Source organism: Lutjanus erythropterus, chromosome 11 (assembly GCF_056507025.1).
Source record: "Lutjanus erythropterus isolate fLutEry1 chromosome 11, fLutEry1.hap2, whole genome shotgun sequence".
Taxonomy (NCBI): domain Eukaryota; kingdom Metazoa; phylum Chordata; class Actinopteri; order Lutjaniformes; family Lutjanidae; genus Lutjanus; species Lutjanus erythropterus.
In genome coordinates this window covers 36,276,102-36,298,255 of record NC_139327.1, presented here as the reverse complement: position 1 = coordinate 36,298,255, position 22,154 = coordinate 36,276,102, and the positions used below count along the sequence as shown (strand labels likewise).

Here is a 22,154-nt window from a genome sequence, read left to right as displayed (position 1 = left end):
CACACACACACACACCCCTCTGATTTTAATAGACACTGAGACACTAAGATCACGGAGGGATCAGATAATTCTTGCCCTGTTTGCCCCTTTGCCCCTGCTCTCTGCCTCCTACGCACACACTCTGACTGCACCATCACCAACCTCCATCTATCCGTCTCTCGCTATCAGCTGCTCCCTGCTGCCGTTGTTTTCAGAGGTCAGAGCTGTTTGTTTGCTCGGAGGCCCGTCGTCTGATAGCCTGTGTCGGACTACGCCTGCCCCTCCCGCCCCGTCTTAACCTGCGCCGTTATCAGCCGACTCCCCAGCAACTCCAACCTTGTCTCCTAAAAAGAACACTTCCCCTGGAAATTATGGAGAGACTTGGGTAGATAGGTGGACGGTGTCTCTATCTGTCATGGTGGAAACGTCAGGACAGACAGGATGACAGCCTCAGGCAGATTCCAGGTTCAAATGCATCTCATGACCTCTGATTTACATCTCAGACAGGATTCACCTCATTAAATGGAATCAAGGTTAATCCTTTTCAGTTCTTTTGCCAGTTTTCACTACAAAATACATTTTGTAAGCGTGGGAAATCAGTTTAAGTTGATTTTCACAAGGATTTTATCTCCCCACGCCTAAAAGTTGTGTTACCAGCTGCAAGAAGACACAGTGTAGTAGGACGGTCCTCTTATGGACAGATCTGAAGATCTTTCCTTACAGAATGCAAAGAGACATGGAGAGAAAATACAAATGGGCTGTAAGTAAACAAGATAAAGAGACTACAGCCATGCTAGTTACTTGCTAGCCGGTATGCAGCTATTCCTCCATACTCGCAAACATGTAAGTCATATGTTTCTGTTCAGAGGGAAGCGGAAACAGCGAGAAGAAGAAGAAGAAAAAAAGAAGAAGAAGAAGCTGTCTCCATCTTCTTGAATATTCCTGTAACACGACATTTTTCTGTTGTAGAAGGCCAAGGTGACTGGTTTTGTTTCTTCTTCTTCTTCGATGTTTACTGCCGACCTCTACTTCTTCTACACTGTTTACAAATGAAGCCTATGCTGCCAACTTATGACTAAATGATGCTTTGCGTCGCCTACTTTATTCGCTCCAAAACTGTTGAGAAAAATCTCATGCCAGTCCATCCAGCAGCAGCTGAGATATTTCAGTCACGACCAAAGAAGACCGGACAGACATCGCAATCCTTAGACCTACACCTCTAACATGGCAGCTTAAAACAACACAAAGTTGCCAGTGCCGTAAGAACATGGTGCAAAATACAGGGGGTTTAAAGACTTGAGACCCCCTGAAAGCCTGGAGTGCAAAACTTTGGAGCGTCTGCCTTTTAAAAGCTTACTATGTCCACGATTTATTATTCAAATTGCAAAAATATTGCCACTGAACACCTGGTTGTTTCTGGTAACTAAGGACTTTTGTGTTGACGTATAAATGTTGTGTAGTTTTAAAACTTAACACTACCTCATATAGCCTGAATACACCAAGCCATAAAACTATATAAAGAGAAAGCAAAGTTCATGACTTGAAAACTTTGGATTCGCTTCTAAAAATGTGAATCAGAACACCAGGGGCCTTCTTGATTGTCTCGGCTTGCATCCATGAAATCTAGTCTGTTGCGTAGAGGGGAGTAAAAATAATATGACCTGTCACCAGTAGAGAATCAACTTGTTTCAAAAAGTTTTGAGAAAAGACCTTTAACATTGTGAGATAAAGCTAAGGAGATTAAAATGAGAGAATACAATAAAGACTAATAAAATGATAATGGTTTAAGAATAACTGACAATCAACCTAAAATATTTACAAAAAAAATAACCTTCTTCTGTTGTGTTTGAATTGTGCTCATTTATTCAATATTTCCAAACAATAAAATACGACACAAATCCCTCTTGAGCTTTGAGAAAGAGAGAGAGTCATCTGGCTGGACTGAACCCGTCCAGGAGAAAAAGAAGAAACAAGAAAAACCTGTGATAAAATTACTCCCCCAACACTGGATCAAACTCAGCGGGGAGGGGGGTGCCGACCACCTGATTAAGCAACATGGAGGAAATGAGAGAAGCAAAGGGGTCCATTTTCTTCAAGAGCGTGGAGGAAAAACCCTGAAGAAAGAATGGGAGGGGACGATCGGGGGGTTGTAGGTGGGATAATCTGTGTACATATGTGTGTGTGGGGGGTGTCGGAGGGTGTGCGGGGTTAAAGTCACAGATTTTAAATCAGTTCTTTGGCCTTTAACGGGCGCAACAGAAGCCCAGTATGAGCGAGCAGAACAAAGAGGGCAGCAGTGGCCTCGACCAATTAACATTCCTGCAGCCTTTATGAGCCGCCTGGACCCGCCCCTTCACTCACACCTCGTAAAAGTCACAAACATCAATTCTTGCAAACCATAACTGTCATTATAATCCCATTAAAAACAACCCACTGAGCAATTTACAGTGAACACCAGGGCCAAGTGTGCCAGCAGAGGGGAGGGAATCGCCTCCGCTGGAACGTGAACCGGACTGAACGAATGGGAAAGTTTATTGGGAGTAATTTGACAAAATATGACATGATAGTGACTCCAGTGCTCAGAAAATGAGGTTAAATCTCTTCTTCTCTGTCCTCTTTTTAAGTTAACGTATCTTGGCAAACCTCTGGCTGACCGCACAGTACAGATGTTGTTATTTAAAGCTGCATTAATCAATTTCTGACCACCAGAGGGCAGAAAAACACCAAAACAAGCTTTTAACCTGATGAATTTAAGTCCAATATTCACTCTTCTTCTTCAGCTCTGATTTTGTCTCCGTCAGCTCAAAAATATCTGGGTTCTTCGCTGGTAAATGTTCTACATTTTTCACCAGTTACTCACTAACTTTGCCTATCTGCTGTTTGGTGCTGAGCAGACGACGTACAGTAATTTTTAAGACATGTTTTGCTGCCTATGGAGGTGGCGGCCAAAACTCCCACGCTGATCTGATTAATTCTGCTGCTAAATCCCTATTTAACATGCAGTCTTTGTTCGAAGCAAGTGGAACTGAATTAATTGTAATAAACATCTATACTCCTTCTAAAAGATTATTAATGAGTTAGTACAACTCATGAACACACACTTCGGCGAACATTCAGCATTAATTCGAAATAGTTATTCCGGCCCAGAATGTAAATTTCAAAGGAGGATGCTGTGGCTGCAGCGTTGTTCATTATCATTATCATGATCACTTTATTATAAATTACACTAAATATATTACAGATTTCTCCTTTAAACTATGACAGTGTGGCATGGAGGCCCATTTTCAACAGAAAAACAAGAAAAATACACATGAAAAGTTTGACATTTTAAAAAATGTAAACGACTCAAGTCAGAACTATGAGATAATTACTCACATTTTTGATTTAGTGAGTCAGAATTTTGAGACACTAAGTCTAGTCACTAGAAAGTGAAAATATTTCACCTAATGTCTGAATTTTTACTTAAAGGTGTAACATGGAACTTTGTTTGTTTTTTAATTATGTATAGACTGGTATAAAATAATCTCTGGACAAAACAATAGAATTATACTGTGAATCTAATTCAAATGCCTTGCAAAAGTTTTTTTTTTTTTTCTTATCTTTGTAAAGCTGAAGTAATATCCCATTATTTTCAGTTTAGACTTGAATGGGACAACACATTCAGCAATGCTCTCTGGTGAATTACAGAGGATGGACAAAACAACAGAAACACGGCATCAAAAAGATATAAAAATTAAAGTGAAAAAATCAGCACGGCTCTATCGATGCTAGGAAGTAAGTAATAACTAAGAACTATGTAATGTGGTTCTATTCTTTGAGAAAATGGGAATTTTCTAGGGAGAAAAAGTAAATATTTATACTCTTCATCAGTTGTTTATTATTGGAACTTTTTTTCTCTATATGTTGATTGTACACTTGCCTTTAGGCACAATTCACGTATTTCGGGTTGCAGTTCATTGGATTTACTTGATTGGATGTGTACTGAACATCTCTATTTTTGCTATAATTGGTGCCAAATTGCATGTTTCTTTCCAGGAGACTGTTAAGACTAAACCACAATACAAGAGAAGCTGCTGAGTGACACTTAGCAGTACGTGTCAGCTTTTATAGACGTCTGAGTGTCCACTTTTTCGTAAGTGAGGTTTCAAAGCAACATCTGGCAGCTCTCAGATGTAGACAGAGGTACTGAACATCGCTGGTTTGATGCACTGTGACCCCACATGGCCTCAGCGGTATCAGCTGATTATGAAGTGTGTGGCTCCCTCTAGCTGATGACTGAGGCTTTACATTAGCATTTTAAAGGTGGCTTTTGTGTTATGTTTTTTTGGGCATTACGCCCTTCATGTGTTATACATTTGATAAATGATTTAGATTTATATAAAAGATATTTTTGAAGGGTTCATCTGCAAAAAATAGATATCTCAGTTTTTACTTATTATCCTAAATCATGTTAATCAAAAAGGTGTAGGGTTGTATTTATATCTCTTTTTTACTGTGTTTATCAGTCAAAGGGTTGATTGAGGGTGAGTAGATAATGACTGAATTTTCAGTTTTGGGTAAACTATCCCTTTAAGTTTTTACCTTCTCCTAACAACACGGTGTATGAATAAAGAGAGAAATAACAGCATATTACTGTATATTCATTTAACTCAGTTTATTGACAATAAATCAATAATTCCTGAAAGTCATTAGCATGACATGACGTGACATGAGATGACATCAACTAAAATGGATACATATTTAAAAACTAAACGTCAGATAAAATATCAATAAAACTGATTGCTGTGCTTTAGATATTAATAATAAAAAATGATACAAGCTTATACGACATCTATGAATCAGACTGACTGATAATAAACTGTGTGTGATTACAGAACCCAAAATTACTTTTATAGTGAATCCCTGGCAAGGAAATGGATTGGTCAATTATAAACGCTCATCAGTTTCCTATAAATCAGTGGACAGTTATTATGTTTTTCTGGAGGTAAGAGTTTAGTGTGAGGAGGAAAATAAAAAGTAAAATAATGTACAAAGGAGAGACCGGCCTTAATAAATTAGTGTTACAGGCAATCGTGTGGAGTTTTTCAGTCAGTGAGCACCTTAAGTGCTTTTTTCATCGCTAGTCTTTAACATGTTAGTGACAGCAGAAGAAGGTTGTTGTTTACTGCAGCGTATCACAGCCCCAGTGGCGATGAAGAGGTCATGTGTTCTTGGCGCTGACGAGGACGATCGGGATGTCTCTTCTTCTTATCTCTCTGGACATCTGACACCAGCTACAGCTTGTACAGAAGGTCGAATACACACAGTCCATACACATGGTGCCCTGCAGACAGAAGGTCAGGAGAACAATCAGATCTACAGGCTGGATCTCACACAGCAGTCAGATTCACAATGAACCGTTGCCTTTGATAATTAATTCAGACATTTGGTATGCAAATACTGTCTTCTAGACCGTCCTCACAAGGAAAACTATTAAGTGTTAAATACTCAATTCTGATTGGTCAATTACAGCATTATAAGGTCTGTTATTTTTGTATAACACACCGTTGCTATGGACAGTTCTGCTCACAGACTCTAGAGAAGCAAAAAATTGATTGCTGAATCTCTAAAAAAAATTTTACTATTAATATTTTGTGTCAAACTATTGATTTTTTAGCACTGAACCATGTAATATATATATATATATATATATGTATATATATATATATATATATATGCAGTGAGCAGATTTAGTAGGTATATAAGATAATTTATCTGTGAATCCCCTGCATTATGCCTACCATAATAATAAAAAAGGTTTTGTCCAAAGAAACCTTTTGGAAGAAAGAGTTCCTTGAGGATTGCTGAGATTTCTTTCAAGAACTTGTTTGTCAAGGGTTCTTTGTGCAACAATATAAAAAGGGTCTCGGTAGAACCCCCTGGGGGCGGAAAGTTTCTGGATAGAACCCCCAGAGAGTTCTGGGTGGAACCATTATACCCTAGAGGGGTTCTCCTTTAGAACCTCTCACAGGGGATTCTGGTTGAAAACTTTCACCGATGGTTCTAGGTATAACGCTTCATGTTGAGTGAATTGTCCTCCCTGGTCTCCATAAAACTACACCTACAGTAAAATAAGATAAAAAGATTACGTATTGTGATTTAAAGGCATTTTAAGGATTTTTTTTGTGTGTCTTACCTTGATGCCGTAGCGGTGCCGCATGGAGACCCTCATGGACATGGTGATGGGAGGGATGCAACCACCAAACATCTCCAGCAGGGGGAGACAGAGAGGCTGGCCGTACCTCCTGCTGGTCATACAGGCGAAGCAGGGACAGCACCAGAAAGCACAACAGCCTAAACCATGGGGAAAAAAAAACAAAACACAGATAAACAACAGATAAACAACACAAACACTCTTACTAGACACACCTATGAACACTCAGAGACAATGAAACAAATGAAGGATTTATAAATAGGAAGGAAGATATGAGGAAGTAAATAAATCAGGTCTTACTGTAACAGCTATTGTTGTTTAATGCAACTGTGATTAGCAGGATATCAGATTTATATTATGTGCAGTGTTATTCGTTATTTTATTACTTTTCAATCACTGCCAATGTTACTTTTCACTGTTTTTGCTCCGTTTAGACTTTATATTTATTATTATTCTGTTGTTTTTATTCTTATTCTTGTGTTACTGTAATTTTTGAGGAATAGAAGAAGAGTTTCCTTCAGGATTAATAAAGTTCTCTCTTATCCTGCCTCATTTTTTATTTACTTTTGTCATTTTTATTATTGTTTTAAAGATTAATTCTTTTTTAAGGCACTCCTATGACTCCACAGATAATAACCACATATGAGTGTTTTTAATTTTTTGGATACATCTTTAGAAAGAAACTACAGAGAAACAAAGAACAAAGACTATCTTTGTTCTAAATAAGTATATAAATGTGTGTTAGCAGAATTAAAGTGATGCCTTTTTATCATCAGTTACAGACACTTACACTCAGGAACGTCCTGACAGCAGTCACATATCCCAGATCCCCACTCATTAGAGTCTTGGACCACCATCACAGGCTCAGGCTGCCTGATGACCAGCGTGGAAGACATGATGGCGTCTAAAGGAGGAACCAGGACGTAGATTTCACGTTGGACGAGTTTCATAAGGTCACATGTGAAAGACAGAGTGCCAACAGTGAATTCCTGGGTGTTGGTGGTTGTGGTTTCAGTGAATGACATTATGTGAAGCTGATTTAATGAATAATCGCTCTTTATAAAATGAGACGGTTACTGATTTTGTGGTGCTCTGATGAAGGCTTGTCTGAAAGGCTTCAATTAATAAAACAGTAAACTGAGGACAGAATTAAGTTTTTTGTGTTTTGAGGGTGCAGATGTTGGTTTGTAGGTGCATCTCCTCTGTGTTTAATTTATTATTATTAACAGGTTCAGATCTGTTTTGTGGGTTCAGACAGGTGCAGGTTAGCAAGACTGGACTTATACAAGACTTTGATGATCCGATGATCATTCCCTAACCCCAGCCGAGTTATTTTCATGCCTAAATCTAACCAAACCTTAACAATCGCCTTATCAGATCAGAGAAAAAAATTACTTTTGGTTTTGCTTGAACGTCCATCTTAAATGACTCGCAGCTTCAAGTCTGGACAGTGCGACTCTTTTAGCACACGTTCCCTAAATTCTCTTCAATTCTTTTGTGATTTATTCACATTTCATAACACTTATGAGATGCTACTCCAATTTTGGGTCATTTTAATCTTCAAATTGTTGAGATGTACGTGTACTGTACATAGAATATACTGCACACACGTTTGTATTCACTTTAAAAATGAAAAACATATTTGCAGTCAGTGTCAGGGATCAGTGTTAAGCGTTAAAGGTTAAGTTTCCACTGTACAAATTGTTTTATTAGCAGTTATCACATAACAACAAAGACTAGAGTTAATGTCATGTTTAATCTGTGGCTGCAAAATCTATAAAATGTCAGAAAATAGTGAAAAATGTCCATCCCAGTTTCTCAAAGTCAAAGGTGATGACTTACATGTCTCGTTTTGTCGGTCCAAAACCCAGAGATATTCAGTTTAATGTGATCTAACAAACAAAAAAATGTGACAAATCTCTATATTTGAGAGGCTGAAATATTCTGCCATTTTTCAATTAATCGACAATCAAAATAGTTTAATATTTTTTTAAACTATTAAATTATTTTTGCTATTTCATGAGTCCATCATGACATTTTACTTTTCCCAGGCAAGCGGGCAATCTTTATTGCAAAGCCCTGAAAGCAGCTTGTTTTTATGAAGAATCAATGTACAAATGGCAAACTATCAATTTTAAAAATTTGTATTAGGTACAGTACACATTACACTGATCTACAAGGAGATAAATAAATAAATAAATGAAATTCATTCATGGCTCTTTGTTTTAAAGCAGAGTTTTCAAAGTTCTTCACATAAAAACCTCATAAATACAAACAGATGACACAAATACTAAATATAGGCAGATAAAGGATAATAAAGGCAAATGTATGTATATAAAAGTATTTATGTATTATAATCGAGGTCTCACCTGTGTATCTGTGTGATGAGAAAGTTCTGAGTCGGTTGTCTTGTCACAGCTGATATCTGCGCTGACAAACTCATTTCTCAGCAAGTTCAGAAATACCTGCAGACACCTGAGAGAGCAAACTGGACAAACTGGTCCATCCTGCACTCCCGTAACGCAGCTGCTATTATTTATTGTATGCTGCAGTGGATCAAAACGAAGGTGGGGTTATGACATGATCACTGCCAAACCCACGTCATGACATAATGTGGAAAAAGCTCCTGAAACACGAAGATCTGGACGTGAACTTCCTGTTGCTATTTTGAAATCGGTGTAGGTCGACGTACATGTAGATCAGTCAATCTAACCAGGGATTTCATTGGTTAAAAAAAATCTTGATTCGCATCACTACAGTCAGTTTTCTAAGACATTAGCAATGGCTGTATGCCGCATTAGAAAAGGTCAGTGGAAACAGCAAAATGTTATAAACTTCATAAAGTTCGCAAAAGTTTTTACACTCACCACCAGAGATTCTTGGGAAATTTTCAAAAGGTGAATTTAATACTAAAGATGTTTATGTATATACAATTGTTTTTCATGTAATGCTCTAGATAATTTTCAATTTACTACTGTGAAACTGCCTTGGAAAGTAAGCTAGCTAGCAGCAACTTTAGCAACAGGCACGGCTTTGAATTCAATATCCATTAACATACCTGGCTTTTACCTTACAACCCAGACTCTGTAACTAACAGCAGTAACCTAACCTAACCTACAGTAACCTAATCAAAAATAGGGCCTAAAGATACAAATAGAAAGCTAACGGATGGATAATTTAAACTTAAACATTTTTATATTCTCAGCACCTACAAGCTAGAAAAGACAAAACAAAACCCCTTACCTTCATAATCAAACAGGTAACATTTGATGAAGAATCTGCAGCCTTTATGTTTGGAACCTGTTGTAACTGACAATAAGTCTACAAGTAGTTGCACATCATCTGGCCTTGTTTGGGACTGAGAGAAGTCCATGCTGATGATGCTATCATTGTACCATGATAGCCGCAGCAAATATAACACGGAGAAGTGAGAACAGAAGTTGTCTGGCATCATGAAAAGGGCCTGTTGCTACTGTAAAATATTCAAACACTATGTGCTTAAACACAGCTTGAATCCAACTGTAAAAACTCTGCTTCTGTCACTCAAAAAGAATTTGTTTCCCGGGGCTGTCTCAAAGTCTCAAATTTACCTCTACACATGATCCGTATCTGGGTAAATGATCTGCGTAATGACACCTGATCTATGGGCCTTTGTGTTTACACCTGGTGTTAATCAGCTTTTTGTGTGCACAGTCTGTTTGGATCTTAATATGCCAGTTAGTTAGGCAGGGTTGGCAGAAGTCATCTCACATGGTGCATCCCAGATTAAGAGAGGCAGGTCCACTGACAGGCATCATTAATTTCTAAAGAACTTTTTTGTGAAGGAAGACTTGCTGGCTACTGTTATTACTTGTAGTTTTTGTAGCTTAAGAAGTGGCATTAGCAAGGCTGTCACAGTGAGTTTCTGCTGCAGTTATTTAGGCTGTCTTAACAGGATATGGTATTAGCAACATTCAAAATTACGTCCTGTAGGACCAATCGTTAACCGACAAAATAAACACTCACACAACATAAAACATGGCAAAACTTACAGTTTCCAAGTTTGAGGATGGGTCACGGACAGCTAAATTAATTACATTTTTTGAAGCATTAATTGATTAATTTAACATGCACTGAAGTGTAAAACAAGAAGAAAAAAAAACATGACCTCATTAGTTTTTGCAGTTGCTTGCCATCCTTTGCAGTTTGCCTGTCAGTGGCTCAGTATTTCAAAATTGTGCTTATTGCGATGGCTCTAAGTGATAGGTGACCTTTAAGCCTGATAGGTGGACTTTTTCCTTGAGATTGTGACCACGACATATTGGGATGTCATGAGAGGTTGTGTCATAGAGGGGAGATATGTCCAAGGCCCAGATGAACCAGATGAGCGTGAGAGAGGGTGCAGGGACTGCAGTGAGAAGTGTGTGTGAAGGAGAGACAGCTCTGAGACAAACAGAGAGGATCAGTCCTTTTAGTTTTGTTAGAAAGAAGACAGTTTGATAAAAAATCCTGTTTTGGTTTTGTTTATCTGCTGAGAATAAGTTGTCCTGTTATGAGGAAAGTCAATACAGTGGATTTAAGTTGAAAAGCAAAGCCTGGCTGTCTCCATTCCCTGCACCCACACCTCAAAAGTCCAGGTGAAAAGCTCCTGACCTCTCAAGACATCACAATATGTATTACATTTACATGTGACCATATCCAATCATAAAGCGAGCAAGACCACCTCCACATGTGGTTTGGCTGATCCAATCACAGCATGCCTGACATCCAGATGGGATATCCAGATGTAGATCACATGTTACTGCCAGGTGTAAATGTGCATGGATCAAAGCAGTTCACTGCTTCCTATGCAAGGGTCACTTTTGTTGAATTGCATGCATTGAAATGCAAACTCAGGTGTAACAAAACAAGCTAATCTGCACACTTGAAATTTGTTTATCACAAAGTCACATCATCATTGCAATTCTGAACAATGTTATCGCACATCACCGACTCTCCTCACATCATGCAGGTCAACCACCATGCTGCCGCCCAAAGTATCCAAATAATCGAAGAGGTGGAAGTGACGCAAAATGTGGTACTGGGACCAAAAGGTCACCTGTTTGCGGTCGTTCAGAAAATCTGGGCAGGAGTCATGAATAAATAAACCTCTCCCATCTTTTAACAATTACCATTAGGAAACCACCCAAAAACTGCAAACCACAAACCACAGTAAAGCCTGCAGGTGTACTGTTAAAGAAGGAAAAGAAAACCTTCCAGCAATAGAAGATTTTGGCCGTACTAAATTGAACAAAGCAATATAATGACACAAACAAAGATTACAGAAGGGTAGTTTAACTAAATGAATAGCAGACAAATGCTCATGAATTTGTCGGTGGCTAATTACTTTTGTTCCCTTCATTCACCCATTCAGAGCTTGAAAAGATGAAGGATTGCTCCCTCAATTTTTCAAGGAATACAAAGAAGGTACAATGTTATGAGGAAAAATCGAATCAAAGACTGAAACTCATCTCCGCAGCAACAGAGCCTAACCTGCCCTGCCCTGCATTCCTGCTGAGCCAACAAAGGAACCTGAATGCCACACGGATTACTCTCTGCTATACATCACGGTCACAAACACACACGACACATTTATTCACAGTCACTCGTTTGAGCATTACACCTGGAAACTCCTGAATGTTATGTAATTCAGTGGAACACTGTGTGAGTTCACGTAGAACAATGGCGCTTGATTTATTATCAGCATTTCAGTCATCCTGCAGCCTCACTGGTTCATCGATATGTCAGCTGGTAGGAGACACATTCATATTCATACAGATGCACAGGTAACAGGTGCATCTCCTCCACCACCGTCACCGCCTCCCTCTGTGTTTGAGCTTTATATTCACCCTAAGATCGAGTGTTCACGTTAGAGCCGTCTGTGAATTCTGTAAACTGCAGCAAGGGATGATTATTTTAGTTTTTAATTTTAAAAATGCAAACTAATCTACTTGAAAATTGGATTTTAAACTACCCTTTGCATTGCAATGTACTGCAGTTTCACCATTTATTGTTTTTTTTTTTGTTTTGAGAGGGTCAGGTACACAACCAGGAGCTCATTTCTGTGATTCCACTCTTCACTTTCCATTTGTGACTGTTTGATACCGATACAAGTACTGGAAATGCCTCCGCTACAACCTAAAGTTCTGACATGTAAAGTTAAGGTACCGCAATCGTATTGGGAAGGAGAAAATTGTGTAAGGACATCTCTATTTCTATTAACAGAAGGTTTTCAGGGCTGTTCTCACCACCAGTAAACATTATTTACTGTAAACTGTGTTCATCATCAGCCTCTTGCTGCAGGACATTTAATTTATGCACATGAAACTGGATAAAACCCAAAATTCTGTACATGCATCGGTGAAAATCTGCTAAAATGAAAATGATGTGTTAATAGTGTGGTATTTCTGGATCAGATAAATACTTGAAATACTTTTTTTCCTCCCCAAAATTTGTTTTGGTTTTAATTAGAAGCTGATATTTTTTGAGGAGTCTTGTGGGTCTCAGGATTCCTGTGTGATTTCTGCGAGATGGGATACAGGAATCATAATAACAGGTCAGTTTTTATATAAATATGTATGTCTATAATATGAATAAACACTTTTATGAAAACTTTGAACACAATGTTGGTTGTTCTGTTGTCTTTTATTTCTATTCTTTTTTGTTCTCCTGTTTGCTCTGGTGTCTGGCTGCTGGTTGATTGCAGCCATGTGACCAGTGCACGATGTGCGCAGACTGTTGAGTGACGTCACACAGTGCAATCACCAAAATTCAAATGCTAACAATGGAGCTGGACTTAGATACGGGAAAGACGTTGCAACACACAGTAAAGGGCAATGATCCATGTATCACGGATGGGGCAGGAGTGAAAATCCACAACTGATTCACCCTCTAGTGTGAATTCTTTAAATGGACACCAGAAGACAATAACCACCCCAGTCACTGTCATCTGCCAAGCAATTCAGAAACATTCACTGTTGAACAACCAAACTACAGAGCAGTGTCTTTCCTAAAGCTGTGAGACTCTTCAGTTCATCGTCTGCACTGCACCAGGGATAATAGTTTATTATCGTATTATTGTAAGCATGTGCAGGTCAACACATTCATGTGAATGTTAAATGCTTTGAGGGAATTTCTTCAAATTTGGCACAAATGTCCCCTCAGACTCAAGGATGACCTGATTGGATTTTGGTGGTCAAAGGTCACTAAACACATTTTTGGCTGCAACTCAACATGTCATATTATAATTATGACAAAATTATAGGCAAATATCAGAATCTTCAGCTGTCTATCAGTCCTCTGTACTGTAAAAATAGTCTCTAAGTGAAGACAGCATGTTTCTCACTGGGAATTGAGAACTTCCATCTCGATTAAAAAAGTAACTTAAGTATGTTCCATTTTAAATTCCTTCAGTCTTCACTACAGACATTATATGAGTCTGGACAGACATGGACATAAACTGCAACTCAACTCTGCTGACCTCTCACTCTTCTTAACTGGCCACTAGGGGCTGCAAGTGGTCAACAACTGCTTCAATCTGAAGTCTTGTTTCAGCTTGAGACAACGTATGTGGGGGTCGTGCTAATGTTGGCAGAACTTTACAAATCTCTGCTGGATGCATCTGGAAGTTGTGGTGGCGTTGCAGTAGGTGCTTCACCATCTGTCGTCTGGAGCGGATCTGCACTCTACTGAGTGACCTCTTCTAGTTTTATATATATGATCATTTATTCATCCATTTATATAATTTTTGTTTTGTGAGTAGCATAAAGGGACTACAACCTGCATTTCTTAGTACATTTCTTGTAGATTGATAAATAAATTAACCTTATAAACACTGTGTCTGTTCTTTCTAAGATCCCTCTTGCATGCTAAAAAGCTACACAGACAATGCTGGTTAGTTTGATCAGTTTATTGTCAGATTTGCTTTTTTCCCAAGATATTTGTTGACAATAACAAAAAACTAGACATGACAGCAGACAAAGAGAAGGCTGTGGCTACTGTACTGCAACGTCTGAACTATCCAGAGGCGCCTGATGCTGCTGCCCGTGTTCCCGTAGTTTTCCCATTACCTTTGACCCAGATGACTGACTACCATGAGCCAGCACATGTCAAGCAAACTTTCCCCTGCTGTGCTATGACATAGCTTTTACTCTCCCTCTGAACTTTGATCCAGAGAGTTCAGAGATGCTTTCAACATATGAGCAGCAGCTTTTGAAGCCTAATGACCACAAGATTTAGTGAAATCCTTAAATAGTTGGAATAGTTGAGAGCAGTCCAGTTTACAACAACCTCCTGCTCCTGACTTGAGATTTAATAGTTAGTCGTGCAAGTGCAACAGCTGCACACGTGCTAACTGAAACAATACAATATCTGGGTTGTATTTTGGGACAACGCATTACTTTTGAACATGATATATAGAATACATATGTTGAAAAAATAAGCCCTGAACATGTTCTTTCAAATTATACAAATTAGATTCAGCAAACCTACGTAACTGCACACATTCAATGGAAATCTCTCTTTTCAGCTTCATGAATACCACCTGTTCATGAGTGTGCATTCATGGAAAACTGCTATAAAGATACCTGCTCTGCTCCGATTGTGGGTAAGTTTCATTCTAGAGATGATTTCATACGATTTTTCCCTTCCTGATACCGATTCCTCAACTTTATGCATCCGCAAAAACAGGGTACCAATGTGATGCCTTAAATGTTTAAACGTTCATTAAAATGCATCTATTTTTTTAAACAGCTGTATATTTTTAACCCTGTATGGATGTGATATGATTGCTATCATTGCTGTATGGCCAGAGCTGATACTGATACATGTCAACAATTGTTTTGATGCTTCTCCTGGGAAACTCCTGTAATTTGCCCTCAAACTTTACTATGAATAATCGTTATAAACATATCCATAATTTTCATATGCTTATCTGCTGCACCAGAGTTAAATGTGGTAACAACACCTCAGCAAATGGAAAGATTAACCTCATGAAATGTCCAACGTGTCTGAATTGTTCAGAGGGTCACACCAAATCTGCACCCAAACACAGATGAGTATGATTTTCCATTAGGTATTGGAAAAAAAAACGTTTGGTGATGATCATATCGATCAGAAGCTATTTTTTACAAATATTCTATTGCATTGTGTCAGCTGATCAGCTTTGAAGTTGCAAAGTCTGTGGCTTTTTCTAAGTATATCTGATGTGGAAAGTCAAAAAGAAAGCAGGCAGAATCTGTTTGGACAACAGCTCCTTACACAGAGTGTAGAGGGTGATAAACTTCCAAGCGAGGACCTGAGCATTACTGGCGCCCGCTGCCACCAGCGTCATTTCACAGATCAGCTCAAAGTCTGGCATCAGAATGACGCATGGTCTGTGAGGAAATGGGCAGAAGGCATATACCCTTACATGTCAACAATCCTGGGTTTCCCTCGTATTTCGCGGCCATCTCCCCGGGCCCTCCGGACTACTTGTTTCTCCCACGAAACCTGCCCTCAAACTTTATTATGAATAATCATCATAACCGCTGCACTGCAATGCGTTTGAAGGATAAAAAGAAAGTTGGAAAAGCTACGAGCTCTTGTGATCAGACATCTCTTTCATAAAAAACAGGATATGGAGTTGCAACAAACCAGTCACGGTGTGTGTTAAGGGCTGTACGGCAGCAGCCTCGTTTTCAGGTTATTTTGTAACAGCGCTGCACTTTGGCGCGGCAGTTCTTAGAGGCTGCAGATTTCCAAACATTCACGAGCTGAAGAAGCAGCGTTTCATACAGTATAAAGCACCACCACACACCCAGCTGAAAAACCTGTACTTTGAAACTTAAAAACTATCAGAAAAACCCTTTTCATTCACAAATCTATCACTGAAAGTAAAAGGAAGAACTTAACGCTATAAAGCTTCAAGTCCCGCTGTCAGAAATCAGCAAAGGAAACATGACAAATTTGGCAGTGTGAGTAGTCATTTTAAGTGACCCGAAACACTAATGAAGGTATTCACCTCGAGGGCCTCTTGTGATTTTCTTTCGTGTCAAAGCATAAATTCTAAATACAAGAAAACTGGCGAATGTGACTTGTTCTCTCAAATCACGTGCAGTAAAGAATGAATTTGTTCATTCAAGGGTAACTGCACGTGAAGGCAACGACCTGAACCCTGCCAGTTTGTTTTAAACACTGACTGTTGAATATGTCATCAGACAACAGCAGCATTCATCTCAAACCCTCATGTTCAACAGTAAGTGCTGCTTTCCCCACAGCTGATAAACCTGCTGAACTCATGAGGTGAAGACCAGAGAGCAAATTTCTGATCAGAGCAAACAGACAGCAGACCAGCAGCCCGGCAGACCGAGGTTACAGTCCATCCACAGTCAACATAATGTAGACCTTTTGCACAAAAATTACAAAAAGTCTTTCTCAGAAGTTCAGCAACAAGCCACATGAGTGCAGAGAAAACAGGAAGATTAGAAAATAAATGTTAAGACAACAACTCTGTCTCCTAAAATATCTGCTTATATACTACGACTCTGCAACAGATGTGTCGGGAAAAAACATAATGCTGCTTGAATTCAGTTCTAAATAATGAGGAAACGTTTTTAGGCAACTCAATCAAAAGCTCCAAAATGCTCACTGACAATGAATTTAATATTTTTTCCCACAGTATTCGCTCATTCCAACTAGAGAATTATTAGAAAAGGTTTTCGGTAAAATACTGAAAATGTAACCCCTGATGAATAAAAGTCCAATATTCACTCTCGTTGCAGTTCTGTTTTTGGTCTCTAAGAGCTCCTGAGAAAAACATCTTGAGCTGCTAAATGCTCCACTATGTTTAACAGGTAGTGTCCAGTCAATCTATTTTTGCTGTGCCTGCTGTGGCTGGAAAAGATGTCCTCAGGCTGAAGAGAGTGTTCGAAAAATACTTCAGACGCAAGCACATCAAGTCCAGTTCACATGAGTTACATGTCCAAAACAACTGAGGAAACTCCAGCTGCTGATAAATGCCACATGTTGTTCCTACTGTTTTAGTGTTTCGGCAAAAAAAAGGCAAAATGCACAACATATATATGCATTAATTTGAACATGCCTCAAATAAAAAGATTTCATTACATTTTGACCTCCATCAATAGCCGTGTTTCCATCTAAATGTTTTGCAAATTTTAACCAAATTTTAAGCAAATTGGCATCTCCATACCGAAGTGATTATTACGGGTTGGTTCATCAATATAAGCAGCGAATGGAGCCAATTCTCTGGTTGACTAAATGAAAACAGTGCCACCGGTCAAAAACAAAGTGGAAAACAGGATGGAAATATGACATTTCTGTTAGCTTCATTTGTTAAAGTGAGGAAGGTTCCAACAGATCTGTTTGGAGCGATCATGGAAGTCTTACAGAGTCATGTGGACACTGTTGGAGCTGAAACAGCTAACCAGTCATGTGAGTTAAATGCTTGCTACATCAGAACTTAATGGGGAAAAAGTGTTTCCATCTCCCATTAAGCAAAATTAGTTTTTTTTATTTTTTTAAAGGCACAAAGCACCTCAACTGAGTGTAAAAGCCGTTCTGCAAAGTTTTTTTTTTTTTTAAATTTGCCGTTTAGATCAAAGTTTTGTAGTACAATACTTCAAAACATGTTTTATAATAGTAAACTTATTATTTATTTTACTTACACACTACTACAGTTTCTTGCATTACACATTTTTTGTTTATTGTTATATTTATTCTGGATTGTACTTTGCACCAGTAAAGCACATTTCAGTGGCGGCTGACCTAAAGAAAGGGGGTGAGGGTTAGAGTGCATGTGTGTGTGTGTGTGTGTGTGTGACAGAGAGTGAGAGAGAGAAAGAGAGAGAGAGAGAGAGAGAGAGAGAGAGAAAAGAGAGAGTGTGAGAAGAGAAGGGAGTCAGACAGAAAGAGCAGTGGTGGAGCAGTCAGTCCTGAGCGGAGGAGGATCTCACACTGAAATCTGGTATTATCTGCATCTACAGCTATGTGACAATTTATTATTATTTTGATAAATGATTACATATGTATGCATGTACATATAGAGGTATGTGTGCTTATAAGATAGAAATGAAAAATCTCTTGATGCTGACGGGTAGTGTGAGCACACAGTATCTTGGCTGGAGTTTGTTTGTTGTAAATAAGCTTCCTACGGTTTTATTCGGGGGCGTTGGTGAGAGTGTTGAGTCTCAACAAACTGCTTCAAACAAAGTTCTATGGTTTTTTCTGGCTGCATCATTCCATCAGATGAGGAGATTCAGATTTTATGCATATTTTCACAAATTTCGGGCTCGTATATTTGGTTTCTTTGGAAAGATCTGTATCTTACACCTGCAATCTTATGTTTACTGGATGAGAATGAAATGCCTTTAGTTATATTATTTCTCTGATATGCAAAGTTATGCTTAAAAATGGGTAAAGCTGTGTATTTATTTGTATAGTACATTGAATATAACAAGATAGATTTACACAAAGAACTGGGCCTTGATTATTGTGCAGCCATACTACTGTATCTTCCTCTTTTTCTTCTTCTTTATTTGTCTTTTTTATATCTTCCTGCAGCACCTCTTCAGTCAGGACCCCTTGTTTTCCATCTTCTAGCAGGCACATCCTTTACTTCCTCAGCCTAAACTCTGCAGCTGCTGTCAGTGTTTCCACACCCAGAGAAAGACAAATTTTACTCTACACCTCTGCAGCACCAGCTTCAGCGGCCACAGGTAAGCTTATCTTGGTTGGTTCAGTTTCAGAACTGTTGCTTCGACATTAACATTGTTTTGTCATGGTCTAGCTTATCGTGGTCTTTCATTGGATGCCTGCCTCCCCCTGGAGGAGCTCTGATGGAAACACAGGGGCTGTCTCAGTCTCCTTAAAGATATAGCTTGAATTATTTTAAACAGAGCTGTGAGAGGCATTCTGCCTGTATTTCCTTGTTTTTTCTCACCGTTTTGTTTTGCACGAGGCGTTTCACCAGCCCAAAACATTGGTATTTGACTTCCTGGTGCATTTACAAACAGTTAGGACAAATCCCACCGACTCTACCTTTAAGGTGGTTTAGAGAAGCAGCAGGAGTAGTGGCACATAAGCTAAGCAGCGTACTGCTGCGTACAGGGTCAGCCTGAAGGAGTGCAGAATGTGGCGGCTGCTGTTGTCCCTGTCCACAGAAGTTTACTGTTTAGGTTACATGCAAGTACACACGCTTACACGCTTCTCCAAACTGTGAGCGTTTCAAACAGCATCATAGGTAATATACTGACAATAGATATTACCTCATACAACCCCAGACTATCCAGACTATCTCTTTAAAGCAGCACTAAACACTGAATTGCAGTCTCCCACAGCTATACAGAACATTTTAGCATCTTTCAGTTCATTGTATAGATTTTCCAGCCCTCAAACTTTAGCAGGGAGCTCTTTTCTGCAAAAACAGCCACAAAAAAACAGAGAGATAAAGCTACTGACTACCTGGTCAACATAGTTGACTCCAAATGATTGTTAACATTGCTCTGCGTCTGTTGTATAAATAAGATGTATAAATAAGCAACTGTTTGCTAAGATGTTCAATATAACAACTTTATAAAGGTGATCATAGGTCAATATTGGGTTCTCAGCTTTTACTACCAGTAATACAATACCATAGAGGATTTAACATTCAACTATACATATGTGCTAATCCAGTAGTTACCAACTTTTTTTGGCATGTGACCCCGTAAAATGAAGCAATGTTTACAAACTGCTGCCACTTGTCACACATTGCACAGGTTGTCTGTGAGCTGTCGGTGCTCTGACCTCCAAACAGTGATTTTTGCTTCCCACAATCAGAGTTGTGCAAGTTCACACTTCACAAGAGCTACCTCAAAGTTCAGGTCACAGAGATTAAAATAAAGTAGGTCATACTCACAATTTTAAATTCTGAACCCTCCCTCACCCAAGTTTTGAATCATTGCATCATTCTAATCTCATCAAATATCATTTCATCTAACTGAATGCTTAAAAATGTGACTTACAGGTGTTTCAGTGCTTCAGCCGAAGAGCAGCAGCAGAGGTGGAGACTCAGGACAACAGAGGGATGGAGGGCAGCACTAAACCAGAGACGAAGCCTCCTGTCCTGGGCAGGACATCGTCCATGTCCGGGCCTCTTCGCTCAGACCCCTTGGAGAAGCTGCACAGCCACACAGACTCTTTCCTCACCGCAGCCCGGCTTCTTCGCGGAGGATGGACAGAGGAAGGGAGGAAGACGAGCTGGCAATTTTCCCATCTCGACTCCTCATCGCGTCAAACCCCTCTTTCCGGGTCAGATGGTAACCAGGGTCCAAAATGCGCTGCGATTTGCATGATGGACCCCAGGAGCGGGCGGATTCCTGAGGGGAACAGCAGGAAGACGGGTGAGGACAGAGAGACTATCCCTGAAAACAACGGAGATGAAGCTAAACAGACAACTGAAGGTGTATTCTCAGCTAACAGACGAAGAGAAAGACAGGTGGGTTCCCGTAGTCAGGCAGGAGTTATTTGCGTCTGGGGGTCCGGCTGTCGCACCACATATAGACAGTCCAGGAGGTTCAAGGCCCCGATTCTGCCAGTCATTGCTGAGATGTAGACTAGCTCCCCTAGCTAGGGGACGACCAATTACAGGCTCACATGTTCAGCATTTTTACAATTATCGGAATTGTTTTTAATTTGATTGCCAATAAAATAAATTAGGCCTAATTGACCCTTCACTAAGCCCCGCCCCCCTTAATTACTGCTGCTATGCTTTCTGTTCTCACACTGCACAGAGACAGTTTGCAGTGATAATAGTGGCATACACTAATGAAGGCCAGATAGCCAAAAATGTTTTGTGTGATTTTCTACCAGGCGTGTTCAAGGAAAACGCTTGTTGGATGATATTTTGTATTAATAATCTAATTTAATAATCTAATTTTCTGCAAAGTGAATAGCTACAATTATCAAATAAATGTAGCCTAGTGTAGCAAAAAGTCCAGTATTTGCCTCTAAAATGTAGTGGTGTGGAAGTATAAAGTAGCAGAAAATGGTTACTGAGATTTTGACATTAAGATTTTCATTTTTACTGCAACTGTATATCGGTTACATATTGGTTATTAGTGTCTTTGATTACTAATAATTGGTATTGACCCTGAAAAAAACACATTGGTTGATGTCTTGATAAGAGGTCTGAAATCTTGACTTAAATGAAGCCTTGTGTTTAATGAAAAAAATACATAAAAAGCAGTGATGTGATTTTTTGTTTTGGTTTGTACCAAATAAGCATGTTTGATATATATGATTTGTAAGCCAGGGTATCTCTGTAGCTCTACAATGGTTCATTTATAATGGTATGTGTGACATATTTTTGCTTTATCAAATAACTGTAGCTCCTGCGATTTGGATATTTAGCCATATTGCAATTTCAATAACATTTTGATCAATTGTTCGGCCCTATATGGCCATTTATATGTATGACATTATGTGCTGATGTTGAATGTGTTCTTTAAAATGCAAAAAATGTGCAAATCTAACAATAGTTTGATTTTGCTTGTTGAAACTTAACATTATGGGAGTTTAATAAACATCGAAACTACACTTTGTTTTTTGTCATTTGACCACAGCCTTTTTTTAATTTGCTCATCATTGTACTGATCAAAGGAACATCTTAACCTGGTGAATATTTGCCACTGACTCACCCCTGAGTGTCAGTAACAATACTGTATAGCATGTTTGTGTTTAAGTCCTGTCTTCTTAATGAATGGCTTGGGCTGCTACAGCTGAGGACTGACTGATTTGGTTAAACAAAAATTAAAGTTCCCAAATTCAGAGACTACTTGTGCAGTTTAAAGTAAGGTTTATATTCAGGTTATGTTATCATTTTTAATTATGGCTAAAGCTAAGAGAGCAGCCTGTATGAATATCAGCTATAATAATAAGATATAATAATAAGATTTTACACAGTATGTTAAAGCATTTTCAGGCAAAA

The 22,154-nt window shown here is 38.9% G+C and overlaps 1 protein-coding gene and 1 long non-coding RNA gene across 2 annotated transcripts; one reads left to right on the top strand and one right to left on the bottom strand.

The window, feature by feature from the left end:
- Positions 1-4,796: 4,796 nt before the first annotated feature.
- LOC146319444 (cornifelin homolog B-like) lies at positions 4,797-8,840 on the bottom strand. The gene is made up of 4 exons (XM_084730411.1): positions 8,542-8,840; positions 6,963-7,076; positions 6,155-6,312; positions 4,797-5,302 (listed from the first exon to the last, which is right to left on the bottom strand). The coding sequence occupies exons 2-4, from the start codon at positions 7,066-7,068 to the stop codon at positions 5,180-5,182; spliced, it is 387 nt and encodes a 128-aa protein (XP_084586537.1). The 5' UTR covers positions 7,069-7,076; positions 8,542-8,840; the 3' UTR covers positions 4,797-5,179.
- Positions 8,841-17,994: 9,154 nt separating this feature from the next.
- On the top strand, positions 17,995-20,784 carry LOC146319443 (uncharacterized). The gene is made up of 3 exons (XR_014771548.1): positions 17,995-18,152; positions 18,749-18,903; positions 19,945-20,784. It is a non-coding gene; the product is annotated as an uncharacterized LOC146319443 (long non-coding RNA).
- The last annotated feature ends 1,370 nt before the right edge of the window (positions 20,785-22,154 follow it).

What these genes read in the sequence shown, in the direction of transcription:
- LOC146319444 (XM_084730411.1), bottom strand. Translation starts at nt 7,068, where the DNA reads ATGTCTTCCACGCTGGTCATCAGGCAGCCTGAGCCTGTGATGGTGGTC. An exon ending in CTGTCAGGACGTTCCTGAGT is followed by an intron (nt 6,313 to 6,962) that starts GTAAGTGTCTGT and finishes CCCATGGTTTAG; the next exon opens with GCTGTTGTGCTTTCTGGTGC. An exon ending in GGCACCGCTACGGCATCAAG is followed by an intron (nt 5,303 to 6,154) that starts GTAAGACACACA and finishes TTCTGTCTGCAG; the next exon opens with GGCACCATGTGTATGGACTG.